We start from the raw sequence: 23025 nt of genomic DNA, 5'->3' as shown, positions 1-23025 counted from the left end.
ACACACACACACACACACACACACACACACACACACAGAGAGAGGCAAAGAATCAAAAAGTCATCTCTGCAGGAAAGACCTCCATGTCGGGTTAAGAAAATGGCCTAGTCATTTCTGAGGTCGAGGCCAGCCTGGTCTACAGAGTGAGTTCCAGGACAGCCAGGGCTACACAGAGAAACCCTATCTCGAAAAACAAAACAAAACAAAACAAAACAAACAAACAAACAAAAAAAAAAAGAAAGAAAAAGAAAATGGCCTAGTCTATAAAGCTCTACACTTTTGTGCACATGCATATCTACATGCACATACTAACAAGAAAATATAGGTATTAGAGAGATGGCTCAGAGGTTAAGAGCACTGACTGCACTTCCAGAGGTCCTGAGTTCAATTCCCAGCAACCACATGGTGGCTCACAACCATCTGTAATGGGATCTTGGTACCCTCTTTTGGCACGCAGGCAGAACACTGTATATAACAAATAAATCATAGATAGATAGATAGATAGATAGATAGATAGATAGATAGAAAGAAAGAGTAGATATACTACACATATACATAAAGATGAGTAACCAATATATAGGTGAAATATACTCAGTATCAGTAGTCAAGGAAACCCAAAAGTACAATGCCTTATTACACTAAGATGGCTATAATTAAAACATCAGAATGTGGGGCTGGAGAGACAGCTGTTAAGAGCACTGGCTGCTCCCAGCACCCATATGGTAACTCACAACCTTCTATGGAATCTGATGCCCTCTTCTGGTCTACAGATGCAAATAAAACATTGATCTACATAAAATAAATAAACCTTTTAAAACATCAGCATCTGTCAGTGAGGAGTGTTATGGGTTGGTGGAAATGTAAACTGGCACACTCTGGGATATTCTGTGGTAACTGAAATATGCCGAATGAAAGGCCAGACATAAAAGACCACACACGAAGTACAGCAGTACATGCTGGAGCCTAAGCTACTCAAGACATGGGTGTAGATATGTCACTTGAACTCAGAAATTCAAGACCAACCTAAGCAACACTGCAAGATCCCATCTCAAAAAACAAAAACAGACAAAACTAGGGGCTGGAGAGATGGCTCTGGTTAAGAGTGCTTGCTGCTCTTCTAAAAGACCTGGGTTTAACTCTCAGCACCTATATGTTAGCTAACAGCTGTCTATTATTGGGTAGCCAACACCCTCTTGTGTCCCTGTGGCCACACTGCACACACATGCAGGAAACATACCCATACACATAAAATAAAAGAAAAAAATTTAAAAACAAGAAGCTGGAGAGATGGCTCCAAAGTTAAGAGCACTGGCTCCTCTTCTAGAGGACCCAGGTTCAGTTCCCAGCACCCACATGGCAGCTCACATAGAGTTTTTCTTAGACTTGAGACAATTCCTCCTCTTGCTCCTACTCCTCTTTCCCCTCCCCTTCCTCTGTAACTCCAGTTCAAAGAGATCTGACACAGACATATATTAAGGCAAAACAGCAAAGCACATAAAAACAAACAAAAAGCTCAAAACAGAATAGATCACACATTATATAATTCCATTTATTTCAAATGTCTGAAAATAGGAAATCTATAGATGCTAGTCTCTGTTTAGGGCTGGGAGATTGGGAGATTACTGAAGGACCTGAGTATCTTCTTAACATGACTAAAATGTGTTATGTGTTCTAATAGTTGCATAGATCTAAAACCTAGTTAACTGTACACTCTAAGACAGCATGTCAATTATTCAATTATGCCTCAAGAGCAATTACACACAAAGTGAAACACATAAAGTAATCTGTAGATTATTGAAATGTATACATTAGGATTATCTTAAGAATGGACAACAATACTGGCTGGGGTGGGAGAGGTAGATAGAGTCACATGGCCCTGCTAGTGTGGCCTCGGAAGATTGAATGAGGACCTTACTATTGAGGGGTCCCTTTGGGGACTCAGGGACGGGTCATCCTCACCAGTCACCCAGGGGCAATGAGATGGAGTAAAGAAGTTCCCTCATCACAGCAGAACAAGACTTACTCTGGCTGGACCAACACCGACAAACATCTCCAGAAACTCAGATCCACTGACAGTGATAAAGGGAACATTGGCTTCTCCAGCTGTGGCCTTAGCTAACAGTGTCTTCCCAGTACCTGGGGGACCGGTGAGAATGGCACCCTTCAGACACAGAAAGAAAAGATTACATCTAGTCAGAATTTTGAAAACATACACTGCATATAACATTTTGTAACAATCCCAAAGGATACCTCTGACTCTAAATCCTACTGATAAATGAAATACTTACATTATAGCAGAATGTCTTTACATCAGTAAGGTTAAGAAAGGGATTGTTAGAGACAATTCTATTTCTAAATAATATGGTAACAATGTGTTGTGAAATCTCAAATATTTCCGTTATACAGACCTTTACTGCTGAGCTGTGAGGTAGCTCAGTGTAGACATGGCTAGCATGTACAAAGCATCCTCAACACTCTAAGGTCTGGGGTTTGTTTGTTTTTTTTAATGGTTGGGTTTTATGGTAGTGGTTGTTTTAGTGTTTTTAAAGCTTTCAATCTAATAGTATGAAAAGAAACTTCAGCTAGGCTCTAATAAACTGCTGTTTAAATAATAAAGAAATATAAAAATCCAACACTACCAATTTACAAAATTCCTTTGCTCTTTACAAGTAAAACTGGTTTTGAAACCATATGATTGCCGGGCAGTGGTGGCGCACGCCTTTAGTCCCAGCACTTGGGAGGCAGAGGCAGGTGGATTTCTGAGTTCGAGGCCAGCCTGGTCTACAGAGTGAGTTCCAGGACAGCCAGGGCTACAGAGAAATCCTGTCTTGAAAAAAGACCTGCGTCAATCCTAGTTCATGCTGTGCTTTGTGGCTGTGATTCACAATGTGAGCCCTCGGCTTCCCACTCCTTCCACCATTAAGCCCAAATAAACTCTTTTATGGACCGTCTTGGTCACTATGTCTTGTCTATCATAGCAACAGAAAAGTACCCAACACATGTGTGAATTCACTCTCATTGTTTACTTTCTATTATGTGACCAACTATAAACTGTTCTGTCTTATAAGTATACTTATGACTCTTATTTCCAAATACTGTGTGTGGAGAGATGAATAATATGGTCAAAAATACATTTTTCAAGGCTGTATTAACAACACTCAAATACTTTTTAAATTTGTTTATTTTCATCTGCCTAGGCATGATGTGAATGGGCACTAAGTAATAGCAAATTATTTTATCAGGAACATGTTGGGGTTTTTTGGGTTTTTTTGTTTTTTGTTTTTTGTTTTTTGGAGACAGGGTTTCTCTGTGTAGCCCTGGCTGTCCTGGGAACTCACTCTGTAGACCAGGCTGGCCTCGAACTCAGAAATCCACCTGCCTCTGCCTCCCAAGTGCTGGGATTAAAGGCGTGCGCCACCACCGCCCAGAAACATTTTTTTTTTTATTCATATAGTTAAGACATAAAAATCACAGAAATGATTCATTTCACAAAGCTTTCATCAGCCCAGATGTGGATTTCTGTGAGTTTGATACCAGCCTGGTCTATACACCCAGTTCCAGGCCAACAAGAGCTACACAGTGAGACTCTACCAAAAAAAACAAAAAAATATTTCTTTTACAAAATATTTATCTGTATTTATGTATGTTGTGTGTGTGTGTGTGTGTGTGTGTGTGTGTGTGTGTGTGTGTGCATGTGTGAGTACATGTATGCAAGGGCCTACAGAGGCCAGAAGAGGCCATTAGATTCCCTGGACCTGGAGTGGTGGTTATGAGCCACCTGACTTGGGTACTAGGAACCAAACTCCAGTCCTCTCAAAGAACAGCAAGGGCCCGATCTTAACTGCCGAGCCATCTCTACAGAATGTCTCCTGAACATGTCTTTAAAGTAAACTTTGTTGATGAAGTATTTTATCCAGTTACTTAGTAGCCAATTCAAGATGGGCCTTGTGGCACAGATCTGTAACCCCAACTCCCTGGAAGACTGATGCAAAAGGACAGTAAACTCAAGGTCTACCTGGGCCAAAGGAAGAGCTCAAGACCAGTTCAGGTAACTTAATGAGACTGCCTCAAAAATCTATGTAAAAGAGGGATGGAGTACCTACCGCTCAGTGATAAAGTCCTTGGCGAGCAGACCTCTACCTAAAGCAATCCACTTAACAAACAGGAAGGCACTACTTTATGCTGCAGATGACACAGTAGAGGCACAGCCTTACCACAGCAGCTGTGAGGTATGTGTTAGAAGTGAACACATATTCATATATTCAGTATTGTCTCTTCTTCAACAAACACTGTGCCCAGACCATCAGTATCAGGTACGAGCAGATGGCCTCTCGCTCTGTGGAAGAGGAGATGGACCCCTGCAGCATGAATATGCTATCAGGTGGTACAGCTGCCAAGGGAAGGGAGGTATCTAAGTCAGACAGAGGGAGAACAACGGCCAATCAAAGAAGGCTTCCATGAGGAGAAAAAACTCTTGCAGGAATACACAAAATTTATAAATGAGATATAGAAAACAGGCTACAGAACTGAATCAGACAGAACAAAGTTCAGAAAGAAGAACGAACAACTAATTGAATAGGTTGACATCTTCAGAGACACACACCTTGGAGTTAATTGTCTCCAAGCATCTTTTTACCTTTGGGATTTTTGCTCCTAGGTCTTGATACTGCTTTGGGTTTTTCAAGAAGTTCACAAATTCCATTATTTCTAGCTTGGCCTCCTCACAGCCAGCGACATCTTTAAACTTCACATCTATCTCGTCCTTTAAGACCTTGGCTGTGGTCTCCCCAACACTGAAGAGTCCACCCATTCCCCGGCCGGTCCGACCAATGCCAGCGGGCCCTCTTCTTATGGTGTAGAGCAGAAAAGCAATAATGAGCACTGTGGGTAGCATGCTCAGCAGGAAGGAGCTGGAGAGACAACAACGGTTCAGCAGCTGAGTGTCCTCTGCGTCAGATAGCAGGGCAAACATTGACAAGCTTCAAAAACCTAGTAGTTTAAAATATTCTTATAATTTATCTGAGGCACGGGAGAATCTTGGCATGTTTATATCGCTGAAGCAATAGCAACAAAGAGTGAGTCTGTCTCAACACGTAGGCTCTCAATGTTTTGCTCCTATCTCAGCATGCACAGTGCTGCTAGCTACTACTACTATATCCAAGTTTCTTCCCAGTTACTCACTTGAATGCAGAGCATAAACCTGATCTTAGCCTCAGACGCCAGTTCTCTTATGAGGAGGCCTCAACCTCCAGAAAAGCCTTCATTTAACAGCATGCCAGTTTGCAAAGTAATGCATACAATGTTTAACGTCTCTCTGCTCCGAAATGCACGGGCCACTCTTTTTAACAGACTCTTTTTCAGCAGAACCTCTCAAACATGGTGCCTGCAAAGATGCCTCAAAGCCTGGGGAAGTAGTCTATCTTTTGTCTTCATAACTTATTCAATGTAACTTTTGAGTACAAATTTGCTCAATGTTTAAACATTTTTAAGCACTGTTAAAAAAAGAATCAGGGGATAATAACCTGCACTGAAAAACAAGTTTATAAAAGAATGAAATGAAACTGTCTACAGCTATGAGTACCCCTAACCTAAAAACTCAGATTGGAAATCCCAAAACATTTTCAGTGCCAACAAATGTTTAAAAAATTTAGAATTTTGGAGAAATTTATATTTCAAGTTTTGGACTAGAAATGCTCACTCAGCAGAGTCTATGTAGACATTCCAACACCTGAAACAGTGCAGGCCCCAGGCGACCACCGAGGGTTATCTGGCTTGTGTAACTCCAGTCTGTTCCACCCACACCAGCTTATCAACTTGGGCAACCACCCTAAGATGTCCTCAAAAGTATCCTATGAGCTATGAGGCATCACACTGGAGGAAGGTCACCAGAGCCCAGTTCCAGAAGTCTCTAGCTATGAGTAATACCAACCGTGCAGTCAACACACTAGCTCCTGGGTTGGTTTCATTCTCACATATAGAGAAAAATAATATAGTGCTAACTCCATTACAACTGCCCGTCTCACAGAAGGACATGCCTTCTGCAATTAATGAGAATGACTCAAGCACGAGGATCACAGGTATGCGCACCACAACAGATGAATAACCTACTAAAAACCTACATTCCCTAGTCCATACAGGAGCATCTGCCCAAATTATATGTGGAGTTATTCAGATAAACCCTAAGAGAAGTAGTTCTGAAGAAAGAAAAATGATTTCTTATTTTAGATGTAGGAATGTTTTTATCTACATAGATGTCTGTGTACTGTGTGCATGCCTTGTGCTCATAGAGGCTCAAGCAGGCATTGGATCTCCCAGGACTAGAATTACAGATGGTTGTGAGCCATCATGTGGTTGCTGGGAACTGAATCAAGGCCCTCTGGAAGAGCAGCTAGTGCTGTTACTCGCTGAACCCCCCCTCTCTAACCTGGAAAAATGTCTTTTCTTTTTTCTTTTTCTTTTTCTTTTTTTTTTTTTTTTTTTTTTTTTTTTTGGTTTTTCAAGACAGAGTTTGTGTAGCCTAGCATGCTCTGTAGACCAGGCTGGCCTTGAACTCAGAGATTCACTTGCCTCTACCTCCTGAGAGTTGGGATTAAAGGTGTGTGCCACCGCTGCCCAGCACTGAAATTTTTCTTAAATCCTGGAAAACTATCAGCTAGAAAGTTAAAAAACAGCTACTCCTTCACATGGGGCTGTTCATGTAACACTTACACAAGGACAGCACACTGGACCACAATATTTTAAATCCTGCTTAACCAAGAGAAACATAATCAGGTAGAAAAGAAGGTAGTCATGTGCAAAGGCTAAATCACTAATGCTTTACTTTCAATATAGCCAAAAAGAGCAAGGTCTGCTTAAAACTTTAATGAAGCCGGGCGGTGGTGGCCCACGCCTTTAATCCCAGCACTTGGGAGGCAGAGGCAGGCGGATTTCTGAGTTCGAGGCCAGCCTGGTCTACAGAGTGAGTTCCAGGACAGCCAGGGCTACACAGAGAAACCCTGTCTCGAAAAAACAAAAACAAAAAACAAAAAAACAAAACAAAACAAAACAAAAAAAAAAAAAAAAAAACTTTAATGAAGAGATGGCTCAGCAATTAAGAACACTGGCCAGTCTTCCAATATCCTGAGTTCAACTTCCAGCAACCATATGGTGGTGGTTTACAACCATTTACAATGGGACCTGATGCCTTCTTCTGGTGTGCAGAACTCATTTACACAAAGTACTCATTTACATAAAATACATGAACAAATAAACCTTAAAAATTAAAAAGACTTTAAATGTATAACCCTGTCACTTAATGACAAGGGACAGTAAACCATCCATAGAACAGTAAATGGTACTCAAATCTGTCTTTTTATTGTTTATTTTTTCAGCTTTTTGAGACAAGGTCTGTCTATGCACCTAAGGCTGGCCTCACACTCATGGCAATACTCTTGCTTCCGTCTTCCAAATGCTAGGATTATAGGTATAGCACCCTATTTGGCACAAATCATATACTTAAAATGATTTCTTACCCATCACTTTCAGCAATGTAAACCACAGGCACGCGATTCTCTCCTTCTATGCCCAATTCTTGCTGCAAAGTCTCCAGATTCCGCTCAAATGTGTCGACACTGCCAATATTAAACCAGACGTATTGCTATAAAAACAGAAAAACAAAGAAGGAACAAACAACATTTTGATTTTTCTAAAGCATTTTACCTGCTAAGAATTTTTCAGAAACACTTCCTGCTCTCCTAGTTAAGGGTTGTGATGGGGAAAAGCCTGTACACACTCAATGCAACCAAGAATGAGTGTGAACTCCTAATTCAAGCATTAGGATTAGTGTGCACAGCAAACAGACTATGATCTTGAGACTCAGGGCTGGGACACAGCTCAGTGGTAAAGTACTTGCTGTGAGGTAAAGCACCTATCAGGCTCTAGGTTCAACCCCAACCCCAACCCCACCAAACAAACAACCAACCTTGAGATAGAAATCTTTACTGTGGCAAAATGGAGAAATAAAAGTAATACAATGCTATTAATTTTAGATGTAAATGTTTGTCTATATCAGTCCTAGAAATGAGGCCTTTCCATCATCAAAGTTGTCCTTTGGGGATGGTACCACAGGACAGCACTAACAGGGTGGAAACAGACAGTTAGGTGAGGGCAATCTCCAAAAGCAGGTGTCCAGTACAGCTAGGAAATTGTTAGAGAGCAACCTGGTGGAAGTCTGGTCCTGGCAGAGGACAGCAGGATGGCAGGACACCCAGGAACTGGGAGTAGGGTTGGACCAGGAAAGGCTGACATTACCTGAGCCTCCTCCCCTCTTTAAAACCTCCTCTGTGCATCTGACACTTCTGCTGTCTCTACATGGAGCCCAAACCAGGTGAACCAGAAATAGAGATTATTTAATACAGCACACCATGTGTGCCGGTTTATGCCTGTGCTCTGTAGGGGCTGAAGCATGAAGACCGCCCTGAGTCAAAGGGCAGCCTGGTTACAGACTATGATCCTGTCTCAAAAATACACAAACACAATTGGGAAAACAAACAGGTGCCACAAAAAGGTTACAGGAAAATAAACAGAAGACTCTTAAACTGATTTGAAAGAATCCACCTCAAAACACATGAAATTTAAATTTTAGTGCTTTGCCTAACTAAACAAATGTTTTTTAGTGTTCAAAGAATCATAAATTATACTAAAATGCTGAAAACTGAGCTCCTCTTCACTGAGTTCTAGGTGTGAAACTAAAATAACTACCAAAACCAACCCAGAACTTCCAGAAGCCTCTCCATGTATTAGCACATAGGTACTCCAGCTGGCGTCAGCGAGCATCTGCCTTGGCACGCCAGATCGCACTGCCCCCAACATACATATCTAATGTAATACAAGGGATGTTTCTTTGTCTAAACATGAGAAAGTCGAATTTACTACTAACTCACATCAATTAATAAAATTATTTACCCCATCAACCGGTGTTTTTCCTGGTGTAAAGGCCACACGAACAAAACGCTTGTTGACAACTTCTAGTCTGTCCACCTAGAATGTTCAAAAGGCAAATATTTAAACATAAGTTTACAGAAAATACTTGAGATGTTATTTTATTCTCTCTCTCTCTCTCTCTCTCTCTCTCTCTCTCTTTTTTTTTTTTTTTTTTTTTTTGGTTTTTTGAGACAGGGTTTCTCTGTGTAGCCCTGGCTATCCTGGAACTCACTCTGTAGACCAGGCTGGCCTCGAACTCAGAAATTCGCCTGCCTCTGCCTCCCAAGTGCTGGGGTTAAAGGCATGTGCCACCACTGCCCGGCTTATTCTCATTTTTAAAAAGACATATGACAGGCTGGGCATGGTGATCCCAGCACTTGGGAGACAGAGCATGCCCAGTCTCTAAAGCAAGTCAGCCAGGTATACTAAACTAAACTAAACTATACTAAACTATACTACACTATAGGTTTGAGATCCTATATCAAACTGAGGTAGAGGGGCTAGGGAGGAGATGCGAGATGGCTCGGTGGTGAAAAGCTCTCGCTGCTTTCAAACAGGACCTGGATTCAGCTCTTAGCATCCACACAGTGAATCCCAACCACCAGAACTTCAGTCCCAGAGGCTAAGACAGCTCTTCTGACTTCTGTGGCTAACCCTGAATGATATCTACATCCGCTCCATGGCTGTTTTTATTCACCTTTCTTTTCCTCCCATGATTACATTTGCAAGGTTTACTAGACTAGCATTTTTATTCTGTGAGCACACTCCCAGTCACCTCCATGTGCATTGACAGTTAAGCTGTTTCAGACGGTACACAGTCTACCCAAGGCTGCAATAATGGACACCCCTGCAGATACCTCTGGAACATCTCTCCAACAGCTCTTTCTTCCAGGATACACAGTCTATAGACAGATGCAGCTGCACTAGGTGAGTTGTGGAGTACACAGTCCTTCAGTTTCCTAGGTCCTGTCAAATTGCTCTCTACAGTGGCTCTCCCATCTACACTGTTCCTAGCCAAGGATTCTTACAGCTTTCCTCTCTAACACTTGCTATTATAAGATTTTCCTTTTCCCCCATTCCCTGAATAGTACATACTTGTTTTCTTTAATCTCCTAATTCTATCTGACAGTTAAACTACTATTATTCTTATTATTTTCATGTGCTCATTTGTTACTCCCTTGTGCCAGATTCTCTGGAACACCCTGGCTTTCGGTTTGCCACTAACATTGGCAGACTTAATGACAGCAGATCACGAGAAATAAACATGTCTTAAAGGATACCTGCTGCCACTGTTCTTCAGATGTAGTATTTCAAAAGTATTATTAAAAGTGCAGAGGAAAGAATATGATTAAGAATCAGATACAGGGCTGGCAAGACAGCTCAGTGGTTAAAAATACTTGCTATGAAACCTGGTGAATTTAGTCCAAGAAGCCCATACAAGGTGGGAGGAGTTGACCTCTGACCTCCATATGTATGTTATGGCATGCTAATGCTGAGCCATACCTATTCCACCTTACACTGTGAAATGACAAAGAAACAAGGACATTTTAAGACAAGCACAAATGAAGGCAGTTCATGACCAACATCATGGCACTGCAAAAGACTTACGGAACCACTACACACAGAAGAGGAAGAAAGAAAACAGGGTGATTACATTTGGGGACAGGAATGGCTCAACAGGGGTGAAATAAGGAAAGCATCTGCCATGTCCTCCGCAGTGTCAGCAAGTCCGATACTAAAGAGAAAAGGCCAAAAGCAGACAATCCGACCAGAAAACAAACCAAAAGAAGAATCCAACAAAAACCATAGAAATCTACTAATCATCTCTCTATAATAACTTATAAACTAGAATAACATAAATGGCCTGAATTCATCCATAAACAGACACAGGCTGGAGAATGAAGAGAGCTTGGCGGTTAAGAGCACTTACTGCTCTTGCACAGGACCCAGGTTGGATTCTCAGCACTACACCAGATGGCTCATAAACCTGTAACTCCAGTTTCAGGGAATCCAATGATCCCTGAGCTCAGCAGGCATTGGCAAGCACGTGGTACACATAAATCATATAGGCACACAGAAATATACATAAATAAAAAAATGTACATACAGACTAGCTGACTGGATTAAAAAACTGAAATGAAATGATGGCATGGTGGCTTGTGGTTGAGGAGGTTTTTATTGTAGATAAGAAGTAGAGTATAGGGAGCTGGAGAGGTGGCCCAGGGGTTAAGGGCACTGACTGCTCTTCCAGAGGTCCTGATTCAATTCCCAGCAACCACATGGTGGCTCACAACCATCTGTAATGGGATCAATGAATGGCCTCTTCTGTTGTGTCTGAAGACAGCTACAGTGTACTCACATACATAAATAAATCTAAAAAAAAAAAGAAGAAGAAGTAGAGTATAACCAGAGGCATCTGAAGAGTCTAGAGCAGGGAGAGAAAGGACAATACTAGTTACAGCCAACACAGTGAACTGGACTATGAGAGGAGAAAGAGAGGAAGAAGAGAGAGAGGAGAGAGGGCCAAGAGGACCAAGAGCAGAAGACCAAGAGGGCAGAGGACCAAGAGGAAAGAGAGAGCCCATAGCCGAAACGGTAGGGCCATATGAGAACGAGAAGTTAGGGGAAAGGAAGGCCAGGAGCTGGAGAGAGTTAGGGCAGAGGATGGGTGAGAAGAACTGAGAGGAGATGCAGGTACTGAGAGACCTAGAGGAGGCCATCATTTGCTCTGATGTGCTAATGGACACACAGTTAGCCATTTGTTCTGGGTTTCTTTCCGACCTGACAAAACTATATCTAACTTCATTGTCTCTAAGAAACACATCTTACTGGTAAAGACACCAACAAATTGAGAGTAAAAAGATGGAAGACATCATCCACAACAATAGAAACTGAAAATAAAACTGGAGTAGCTATTCTAGAAAACGCTGGCAATACCACAATCTGGAAAAAAATATATGAATTCAGAAACATAGCAGGATACAAAGCCAATTCACAACAGCACTGCTGGGCAGGGACTGGGCAGGATCAAAGGAAACCCCACCCACCCCCCATTCCCCTCTACCCAAGGAGCCATCTGAATCACTAACAGAGGGACAAATGGCTCTCTTTGATAACCTACTAGCTATAAACCTTTCCTGCTCAAGGGCTTCCCTCCCCCCACTCTCCTTCCCATTTAACTCTCTATTTAGGCCATACTCTCTCATCTCTTGGCCTCTTCTCCTTTGCCCACACTTTGTCTCCCTCTCTCCCTCTGCCCATCTCTCTTCTCTTGTGGCCAATTCCAGTCTGCAGACCATGTTCAGGACATGCTACTACTTTTCTCCTCTGCTCCAGACTCTTCTAGATGCCTCTAGCTGTATTCTCTCTCATAGCTACAATATAACCTTCTCCTCAACCATCTTTTGGAGTGGTCATAGTATTACCTTATACATGTCTATAATTACAGCACCTGGGAAGCAGAGAAGAGGCAGAAGAATTGCTATAAGTTTGAGGCCAGCCTGGACTACATCGCAAGCTCTAGTTAGTCAAGGCTACACATAAGGAGACCCCGTTGCCACCTTATGTGTCTTAGGAGCAGTGAGATGGCTCAGTCAGTACAGACACTTTCTGCCAAACGGACAACCTGAGTTCCGTCCCTGAGACTGTAGCTATAGAGTAGAAGGCAAGAATGAATTTCTACAAGGTGCCGTCTGACCTGCAAATATATACACACATATACACAGAGACACACATTAAATACTGTAAAAACAGCACTTGGGAGCCAGAGGCAGGTGGATTTCTGAGTTCAAGGCCAGCCTGGTCTACAGAGTGAGTTCCAAGATAGCCAGGGCTTACATGGAGAAACCCTGTTTTGAAAAAAAAACAAAAAATGAAACAAAATAAAGAGTTAATAACAACAACAGCAAAAAGAATAAATCAGTAATATTTCTATGTACTAACAAGGGGTAGTCTGTAAAGGAAATTAATAGTTGCACTTACAATAGGAAACAGAATGTGTAGGGACTAAATTAAGCAAAAGGTGAAGAAAATGCACAAAGAAGGCTATAAAGCATTTACAAATGAGTTAAGGAAGATAAAAAAAATCTACAATCACAAATTGGAAGACTTTATACTGTTATGAAAGTGATCCACAGACTTAATGTCTAAAAAAAGATTTTTTGCAGAAATAGAAAACCATTTTTACAATTTATATGGAATCTCAAAGGAACAGCCAAAGCAATCCTAAAAAAGGTAACAGAGTTGAAAGATCCACAACACTACAAAGCTACAGCACTCAAAACTGTGATGCTGGCATTAAAAGACAATGGAATAGGGGCTGGAGAGATGGCTCAGCGGTTAAGGGATCTGATGCCCTCTTCTGGAGTGTCTGGAGACAGTACAGTGTACTCATATACATTTAAAAAAAAATAAATCTTTAAAAAAAAGACAATGGAATAGAACCGACAACACAGAAACAAATGGAATCAAATGACTTTTGACATGAATGTCAAGACCATTCAATGGGAAAGGGAATGTTTATAACAAACATGGATACCCAGTTTAAGGCCCATTCCAAAATTTGGAATCCATGCCTGACACTGCCCAGGTGCCCAAGATTCTGAGACTAGGCAGGCCATGGGCCTAGGGAAAAGGAGTATAACAATAAAGTGACTCCTAGTGACATTCTGCCATGCCCATAGATCAGTGCCTCGCTCAGCCATCATCAGAGAAGCTTCTTCCTGCTGTAGAAGGAACAAACACAGAGTACACAACTGGACCATGTATATACAGAGAGAGACTGGCACGCCCATTCCTCAATGGGATGTCCTTAAACACAGGACCTGCACAGGCTCAAGACAGATGGATCCCAGTGCAGAGAGGAAGTAGACATGAGCTTGAATCCCTAACCAAGAAACTACCTTCAAATCACTATGCTTTTGAAGGAAAAATTTGTTTCTCCAATGAAATCTCACTGGGTATTAAGCACGCTTAGGTGTGTGTGTGTGTGTGTGTGTGTGTGTAAAACAAACCACACTTAGGGGACCTTATATGGGCACATAGGTGTATATAAACTACACTACACTTATATGTGGGCCCAGCAGCAGATGGCCAACACAAAACAAACTCAACGGTGTTTTTGTAGATTTTTTTTAAAATCTCATCTTTTGTTTTGATTGGGAATATTTTATCTTCTTGGTGTTTTGTGGCTTTTGATTTAGTGATTTCTATAAGATTTGTGTATATGTCTATGTGTGTTTCTTGTGCTTTTTTAATTGTGTTTTTTAATTATTCTGGTTTTGCCTGTTTTCTAAAGTGAGCGAGAGAATGAGGACATGAAGGTGGATGGCTGAGGAGTTAAGATGGATCTGGGGAAGGGAAACTATGATCAGAATATATTATATGGAAGGAATTATTTTCAATAATAAACGATAAAAAAAAAAAAACTAGATATCCATGAGCAAAAGGATGGAATTTAACCTTATGTAATGGTATAAATCTTTTACCTAAGTATATAAAAAATTAACTAAAATCAAAGACTTAAGACTACGTGACTATCAGAAGAAAATAGAGCATAAAACTTTCATGACATGGGATTCATCAATGATTCTTAAAACGTTAGCAACAGGAAACAAAAGATACATGAAATTTGAGAATGTGGAGCTGGGGGTTGGGTTGTGTAGGGCTGGAGAGATGGCCCAGCAGTTAAGAGCACTGTCTGGTCTTCCAGAGGTCCTGAGAGTTCAGTTCCCAGCAATCACATGGTGGCTCACAACCATCTGTAATGGGATCCGATATCCCCTTCTGGTGCATCTGAATACAGCGACAGTGTACTTACATACTTAAAATAAATAAATTAAAAAAGAAAAGTCTAGAAAGATGGCTCCCTAAATAAAGGAGCTTGGAAGGCAAGCCCTAGACAATCCTTAGGACCCACATAAAAGTAGGGTTCACAAAGCTGTTCTGTGATCTCCACACACATGCCATGGTACATGCATGACCCTCCATAACAACTGTCAGTTTATAAAAACAAATTTCAAGGAAAATATCCAACATGAAGCTATTTTATAATGGGCACTTTGTGGTCTAACACAACTGCATTTCACCTTCTAAACTGCAATATCCCCAGCCCCACATTACTTACCACTCCTTTAGAAAGATAGTTATTGACAAAGTCTTTCCATGTGATTTCTCTCCCAGAACTCTTGATCAGGAAGTAAATCATGACTCCACCCCAAAAAAGAGTAGTCCAGAGAAAGTACAGCCTGAAATCCTTGTCATCCCATGGAAAGTCACCCTAGACAGAGAGGGACACAATTTCTGTGTGCAAATATGATCTGTGCTATGTGGGCTTTTCTTGGGGCCACCAACCCAACCTCAAAAGTAAACAGTTTAAAATCAAACCTTCTGGAACCTGGACCACCAGTGAGAATCTTCTTTTTTGCCTCGGCGCTTCCCTCCCCCACCACCTGCACCTCCAGAAGGCTGGGGGCCGGAGAGTTGTGATTCTGTAAACAGAGAGCATCCTGTCCTGCATGCAGCACCTCTCGCTGTCAGCAAGACCTGTACAGCTCCAGGCTGAGACTGAGGACCTAAAGGAAACCACTGACTGGCCAACCATCAGTTACTGCAGAAAACACTATGAGGAAAGGCATTAATACAAAGTGGCAAAGGCCAAAAGGCTCCAATGCACTTGCCTAGGACCTCAGAAAATACACACAGTAACTCAATAACCCCGGAAGACTGCTATTGTTACACACATTTTACAGAGGAAGACCTCAGCTTAAATAACTTGCTGGGTAATTTGTTGCCATGTGACATGTGTGAACAAAGAGAGGTGAGTTTAAACGTGAGCAAATTCTTGAGTCCTCATTCCAAGTGACAAAGTGTGAGCTGGGCTGGGAATGTAAGAGGGAGAGGGGAAGATCATGGGAGGGAGAGTAACTCGGTTGGCAGTATTGGCCTAACACACACAAAACCGAGGGTTCAGCCTCCAGCACCACAAAAACCAGGTGTCATGGTCTCCAGAACTTGAGGTGACCAGTTTGTGATCTGACCCTTTGTAAAGAAACCCAGACAAATTGACACAATCATTGATTCTGTCCCTTCTCTATCTTCCCAGTGACCTGAAAGTACCATTCTAATGTCATCAACCACCATGAAACAAGCTCCCTCACAGAGCAGGCAGTAAGACTATGGGTGCCTGTCACCCTCAGTGGCTTCATGACACATTCATTAAACCACTGCCTGAACAGAGGCAGATGTGACATATGACAGCTTAGGCCACCTGACAGCACAGCACTGAGAAACAGAGTTGACACAGTGCAAGTTTGGTAACAATATTCCTTACTCTGGTAAGGTGGCACCCAAAGATCTGTAATATAATGTAAGTCTCTTATCAGTGGTGAGCCTGGCAACTATTGGACTATGCCTTTGGTAAATCCTACAGTGCTGCCCATGTAACCAACGCTGCAACCCAGAGCCTTGGGGCCGGGCCCATTTAAAAACAAAGGCTGGCCTGGAGATATCACTCAATGGTAGATCTGCTTTAGCACAGGTGAGGACCTGGGCTCAGTGACCAGGACCACCAATAACAAAAGGCCAAAGGTCTGACTTACATTTCCCTAAAAGGGAATGTGACCTCAACACTTGGGGATTGACGCCTCTTCTGAACGCCACAGGCACCTGCACTCACACGTGCACATACCCACACACAAACACACATAATTCAGAATAAATCTTTAGCCAGGCAGTGATGGTACACGACTTTAATCCCAGTATTCGGGAGGCAAAGGAAGACAGATCTCTGTGAGGTCAAGGATAGTCTAGCCTACAGAGTAAGTTTCAGAACAGCCAGAACTATACAGGGAAATTCTGTCTCAGAAAACAAAGTAATAATAATAAATATAAATATCATAATTAAAATTAATAATATAATTAATTATTAATAAATATTATTATTTTTAAAATCTTTATTAAAAACAAACAAAACCCATCTTGTACCATCCCACAAAAATTGCATGTATTGGGTTTCTAAGACCTTTCTCAGTAATTTATATTATGTGTCAGGAATACCTATTAAACAGCGTTTGAGCAGTCAGTCTCTCTCCAAAGAGAATCTGAACTACTTCAATGTGTAAAGTGGCAGGAAAATAAAAAAAAAAGAATCAAGGAATAAAACAGGGCCTGTATTCAGTTACATAGCCAACTCCTGGTGACTCTGACAGAAATATCAAAGAAAAACAACAAACTCAACCTTCTTTTAAAACTACCTTTTTTTTCTCCAACAGCTTCCTTAGGTTCACTGGCCTTTTTTCCATTTTTCCCATTAGGAAAGTATTTTTCAAATCCTGTTAGAAAAAATAAAAAATATCTTCAAACTAAAATTCATCAGGTTTTGTGCATATTATTATATGGTTCACACTCTGGAGGTGTCAATTCCACTATCTGTAAGATGTTCACTTGTAGGTGACATAATTTTCCCTGCTATCATCAGACAGAAGCTGAAGTCAGGGTGTGGACAGGGCAGAACAGCTAGTCACCCAGAGGTCAACCTATGTACCCACACAGGAAGCCCCTCCTCCCAAGGAATCCACCTTTAGCAAGAACACACAGCACTAGAGTCAGACCGAAGCACGTACCTTTGGGAGGTCGAGAACAGAATCTTTGATAAGCAGCAATTACATCCCTCAGAAGAGAACTTCTGCTGTTTGCTGTTTGGACCGAAGCGTACTGATAAAGCTGCAACATGACAGTAAATAAGAGCATGAGGCTATTTTACAAAACAGAGAGAAAGGACTCCATTCCTGACACCCTGAAGTGAGCTGTGAACTTCCCTTTGGGAAGAGCTAAGGCTTGATGTCACAAAACCTAGCAACAGAAGCAGGAGATAGGCAGTAACTACCAAAGGTCTTTGTTTTTCCAGAGGTCCTGAGTTCAATTCCCAGCAACCACATGGCTCACAACCATCTGTAATGGGATCCAATGCCCTCTTCTGGTGTGTCTGACATGGGTGCTTCTAAGTCAGACACAACCCAGGACACGGTCTAAGTATAAAGACCATGTTTTTGTCTGGAAGAATGTGGATTTGGGGACTTTGAATTTGGAAAGCAGTGGAATGCTTTAAATGGGGCTTAATGGGCCATCCTAGTAGGAATATGGCAGACTTTGTTGCTGAGATTGACTTGAACTGTGCAGACCTGGTCAAACAGGGTTCAATGGAGAATTATTTCAGTATGTAGCCTAGAGACCGTTTTTGTGGTGTTTTGGTGAAGAATGTGGCTGCTTTTTGCCCTTGTCTGAAGAATCTGAGTCTAAGGTAGAGATTTATATTAATTGCATTGACAAAAGACGACTCAAAAAAGCCCAGCAGAGACTTTGTTCTCTGGTTAAGTCTCATGAAGAGCATTTTGAACAAGCGTAGCAAGCTTAGCAAAAATATAAAATACGGGGCTAGAGAGATGGCTCAGTAGTTAAGAGCACTGACTGCTCTTCCAGAGGTCCTGAGTTCAATTCCCAGCAACCACAGGGTGGCTCACAACAGTAGGATCTAATGCCCATTTCTGGTGTGTCTGAATATAACTACAGTGCACGCATGTAAAATAATTAATAAACAAACAAACAAACACATGGTTGGAGTATTAAAGGGGCACCAGGAAGTGAAACGGAGCTCAATCCTGTGTTGAAGGATATTAAATTGAATTAAGGAAGTAATGACTTTGGGACAAGATCCTACCCAGCTAAGTTTAGATCCAGGCATAGTAGTACATACCTTTAATTCCAAGAAATAAAGCCAAACAGATCTCTAAGTTTAAGGCCAGCCTAGAACACAGCAAGTTCTAGGTGAAGAGAAGCTTAAGTCCAGGCTTAGTGGGCAACACCTTTAATCTCAGTGCTTAGGAGACAGGCATCCAGATCTCTGAGTTCAAAGTCAGTCTACAGAGCAAGTTCCAGGACAGCCAAGCTTAGGCAGTGAAGGGGTTAAAAAACAGAAAGCTGGTGATGATGTAATAGAACAAGGGGCCATGTTGCAGCTCCTGCAAGTAGCAGAACTCAGCAGTTTTGGCCACGTGGCTCTGGCTTTAGAGTGAAAAATAGAAGGAACTACTGGAACAACTGATGCTGGCTAGCTGGAGCTAAGAAATTAGCGGTGATTAAGAAGAGACCAGCATCACTGAGGTGACATCTTCTTGGGAAGCGTTTTTGAGGGCACAAAGAAGCTGTGTTCTAGAGACAGCCAAGGTTGTACCTCCTGCTGCAGCTGGACTTGGTGATGTGTAAGAGTCACCCAGGTGGTGCTGGTTCTGAAGGCATGAAGGGGTCATGAAGAACAGCTAAGGCTTGGCACTATGAGAGGCCACGGAAGGCCATTGGTGAAGGTGCAGCCTCAGTTGCAGTTGCTGTCCCAGGACTGAAGGGGTCATGCAGAGGAGTTGAGGCTTGGCACCATGAAGAGAGCCTATGAGAGACTATTGGTAAAGCCTAGTTGTAGCAGAAGACCCCAGTGTATTGGAAATGCCAGTACATGGGATCATCACCAAGAACAGCAGCAGCAGTGGAGTGGATCAACCTGAGCTTAGAGTGCTACAGAGGGCAGACTGGAGAAGTGATGCCAGCCCTTTGGAGGAGCCCAGAAGATCACATGTGGATATCAGACATTGGAACAAGAAGCTGTAATGTTGAAGTTGCCTTGGAGACCCAAAGATGTGAGAGATGCCACAGCTGTGAGATACCTGCAGAGGAAAGCTGCTAACAGGGGGTGGAACCAGCCCAGGAGAAAGAAGTGTGTTTCAGTCAACAAAGATGAAAAAGGAGTTGGAGATCTGAAAGTCACTTTGACATCAATTATGGAGATGTTTGTAGTTTGCCCAGCTGGTTTCCTGTCTTGCCTGGGAATTACAGTTAAGTGAATGGATGAATCTCAGAAGCGACTTTGAACTTTGGATTTAACATTGTTGATACTGCTATAGGCTATGGGGACTTTGGAAGTTGGACTAAATGTATTTTTTATTATGCTATGACTAGGTATGGCCCCCATAGACTCGTATGTTTGAACAAGCCTATGGGGGCCAGGGAGTGGAACGTGATGATCTGAAGATGTGTGACCAAGGGAGTGGCACTACTTGGGGCACTATTGTTGAAGTAGGTGTGCCACTGTGGGCATGGCCTTTAATACCCTAGTCCGAGCCGCCTATAAGCCAGTATTAGGCTAGCAGTCTTCAGATGAAGAACTTTCATCATGCCTGCCTGGATGCTGCCATGTTCCCACCTTGATGATAATGGACTGAACCTCTGAACCTGTAAGCCAGCCCAATTAAATGTTGTCCTCATAAGAGGTACCTTGGTCATGGTGTCTGCTCACAGCAGTAAAACCCTAAGACAGCACCTTTATATTACTTATAATGCATAATACAAGGGAACTGTTCTCTAAGTTGTTGGACTGTATCTTCTAGGAACATACTGTATTTTTCAAGAGGAAAGTTTCTCCATGTTCAATACTCTCAGTTCAAAGTACTGATGTAGAGGGTTAGCTGTGGAGAGTTAATGCCCTCTGGAGGCTGAGGATGTAGCAGCTGGAGTGGTTGTCTAGAATGCACAAGCCCTGGGTTTGATGCCCCCATACCACTAATAAACCAGGCATGGGCCACCACACCAGTAATTCCAACACTCAGGAAACAGAGGCAGGAGGATAACATGCTTAAGGCCAACCTGGACTATATACATTCTGTACAGCAAAGAAATGTTCAGGTGTCCCTGCGCAAGGGTATACCAACTGTATATGCCACCAGGCATACCAACTGGTGGTAGCTATCCAAACAAGAACTTATGTCTCAGTGTTCACTGGTGACTCACAGGGCCAACAGTCCCACTAAGGCCTTTTATGAGACTCAACCTCACAAAGTAGATCCCTGAGTCCAATGTCCACTGATTATAAAAGGGAAGGGTATCAAATGAGCAAGGTAAGATGGGAAAACGCTCACACACTCAACAGACGGTCTACAGCAGGGCAGTATAGAGTGGAAACGATGAGGATGACAAGTGAGCTTCAAAGTAAATGTCACAAACCCAGGCACCCTCGGCCATCCTTACCCATGGCTTTGACTCTCATATCCACCAACCACTGGTGAAAAACACTCGCGAAACAAAACAAAGACAACAAAAGACAAACAAAAACTTACTCGAGCTGGTGTGGTGATACATAATTGTAACCTCTACACTTGAGAGGAGGAAGACAGAGAGGATCAGTAGTTCAAGGCCAACCTCAGCAATGAGTAATGTTTGAGGTCTATTGGGGTTTTTTGTTGTTTCCTGTATGGGGAGGAGTTGGTTGGGTTGTGTTTTGGTCATCATTCATTGAATGGTAGGATATAAAGCCTATTTACTAACCGTTTACATCATATTAGGTATTGAAATAATCTAGAGATGAGCATGTGAGTGAAGAACCAGCACGATTAGATGGGAGATCCAGGAGGCTAGCCTGGGCTACACAGTAAGACCTCATCTCCAAAATCCCCAAACAAAACATAAACAAACCAAAGCCCGTAGGAGGGCGTGCATCCTTTGAGTCTGGTAAGGGTCCATGAATCAATCCCCTCCAGATACTGAAAGGCTGCTGTACTACTACCTCTTAGCTTCTAAGTGAAGGGGCTGGACTAATCACCTCAAGGACGCTGGACAGTAAGTGGTCAAGCCAGGTTCAAGTGACCTATCACAGTCCTCAACCGCCATGCTATGTACCTCTGGGTAAAACTTGCGCTGGGCTGGCAGACAGCAAGAAGCTGTGTCATGGTCCTGCCAACACATCACTTCAATAAAATGTACCAGGTAGTGTGTGGCCCTACATCAGCAGCGAAGCCTCCGGATGGGCGCTGTCTGCAATACATAGGTCCTACCCTGAACAATATATATTTTGACACCACTGGTGTTTGCCGATTTGTATTCAGGATGCCAGCAACGGCCCTCCTTATTCAAGAGATGGGAAAGGGAGGTTCCACAGTCTCTCTTCCCTCCAGCTAGCTGGTGCAGTCCACGAGTCTGTCACTTTCCAGCGCCACGAAAGCCAAGGAGACCACGGCAGCGAGTAGCAAAGCCGAGGCGTGACCTTCCCGGGCTCCGGACGCCACTCTGCAGCGCGGCCCTCAGGGCCCCGGGGTCAGGAGAAACACCGCCCACGGGGACCAGGAGACTCAGACCGTCACGAGTCCCGGGCTGGTGACCTTGACACCTGCGCCGGAGCCGGAAGCCGGCCGGAGGGAACAGCAGCGACGCGGGACTCACCGTACGGAGGCAGGGCCGCCGGCCGGGACCCAGGCAGCCGCTGGGCGCCAGCAGGGGAGGAAGGCCGCGACGGCAGCCGCCCCGGCCCCACAGCAGCAGGCAGCGGTGAGCCATCGTGGGCCCGGCCCGCTCCCGGGCGCGCGCAGGCACGGAGCCAAGGCGGGCGGTCGGCGGCCCGCAGCTTCCGCAGCTTATCGGTTCTCCGGGAACTGCGCGCCACCGGCGCAGGAGACCCGCGACAGAACGCGAACCCACGCTTCACGCGTGCCCGTCAGGCCCCGCCCCAGCGTGCGGACGTCGACGTGCCCTCTAGGCGGCCGACCACGCCCTCGGGTCGGGAGGGGGTAGGGACACGGAGCCTGGCTGGAGGCGGGAGCAAAAGAAGAGTGAGGCGGGGTGAAGGGCGTGGCCTATTAAAGAGCTGGAGGGCGGGAGGGTTAGGAAGACTGCAGAGGGGCGGGGTTGGATGGGCCAGAGGAGGCGGGGTCAAAGGAGGAGCGTACTGATAGCGGGGCTGGGGCGGAGTTGGATGACTGCGGAGGGGCGGGGCTTGAGGTGGTAGCAAATGAGGGCTTTGGAGGCGAGGTCAAGGAGGGGGTAAAGCTCGTGCTTTAAGGTGGTGTGGGGGCGGGAAGGAGGCGGGGCCTAAAGAGGATCTTAAAGAGTTAACAGGAGGCTTAGCAAAGTCTCTATAGAAAAGGACCATTTTTCATTCAGGACTAGAGAACACTGGTTTTGTTCGACATTTTATAATTCACTCTGACTACTTATCAGGTGGTTAGTTAACTGTTCACTGACAGGCATGAG

At 43.4% G+C, this 23025-nt stretch overlaps 1 protein-coding gene across 1 annotated transcript in view; it reads right to left on the bottom strand.

Annotated features, from left to right (window-relative positions):
- Positions 1 to 22503, bottom strand: part of Afg3l2 (AFG3 like matrix AAA peptidase subunit 2) — a 46380-nt gene extending 23877 nt beyond the window's left edge. Inside the window, exons 1-9 of the mRNA XM_034518266.2 lie at positions 22219 to 22503; positions 17583 to 17682; positions 17214 to 17291; positions 15346 to 15449; positions 15086 to 15238; positions 8944 to 9018; positions 7512 to 7636; positions 4637 to 4910; positions 2024 to 2161 (exon numbers count right to left, since the gene is read on the bottom strand). Of these exons, the coding sequence (XP_034374157.1) occupies positions 2024 to 2161; positions 4637 to 4910; positions 7512 to 7636; positions 8944 to 9018; positions 15086 to 15238; positions 15346 to 15449; positions 17214 to 17291; positions 17583 to 17682; positions 22219 to 22332 (1161 nt within the window). The 5' untranslated portion in view covers positions 22333 to 22503. The remainder of the gene's footprint in view (positions 1 to 2023; positions 2162 to 4636; positions 4911 to 7511; positions 7637 to 8943; positions 9019 to 15085; positions 15239 to 15345; positions 15450 to 17213; positions 17292 to 17582; positions 17683 to 22218) is intronic.
- Positions 22504 to 23025: the final 522 nt, after the last annotated feature.

The sequence above is a fragment of the Arvicanthis niloticus genome, chromosome 14, assembly GCF_011762505.2.
Source record: "Arvicanthis niloticus isolate mArvNil1 chromosome 14, mArvNil1.pat.X, whole genome shotgun sequence".
NCBI classification, from domain to species: Eukaryota; Metazoa; Chordata; class Mammalia; order Rodentia; family Muridae; genus Arvicanthis; species Arvicanthis niloticus.
This window is presented reverse-complemented; position numbering and strand designations above follow the sequence as displayed.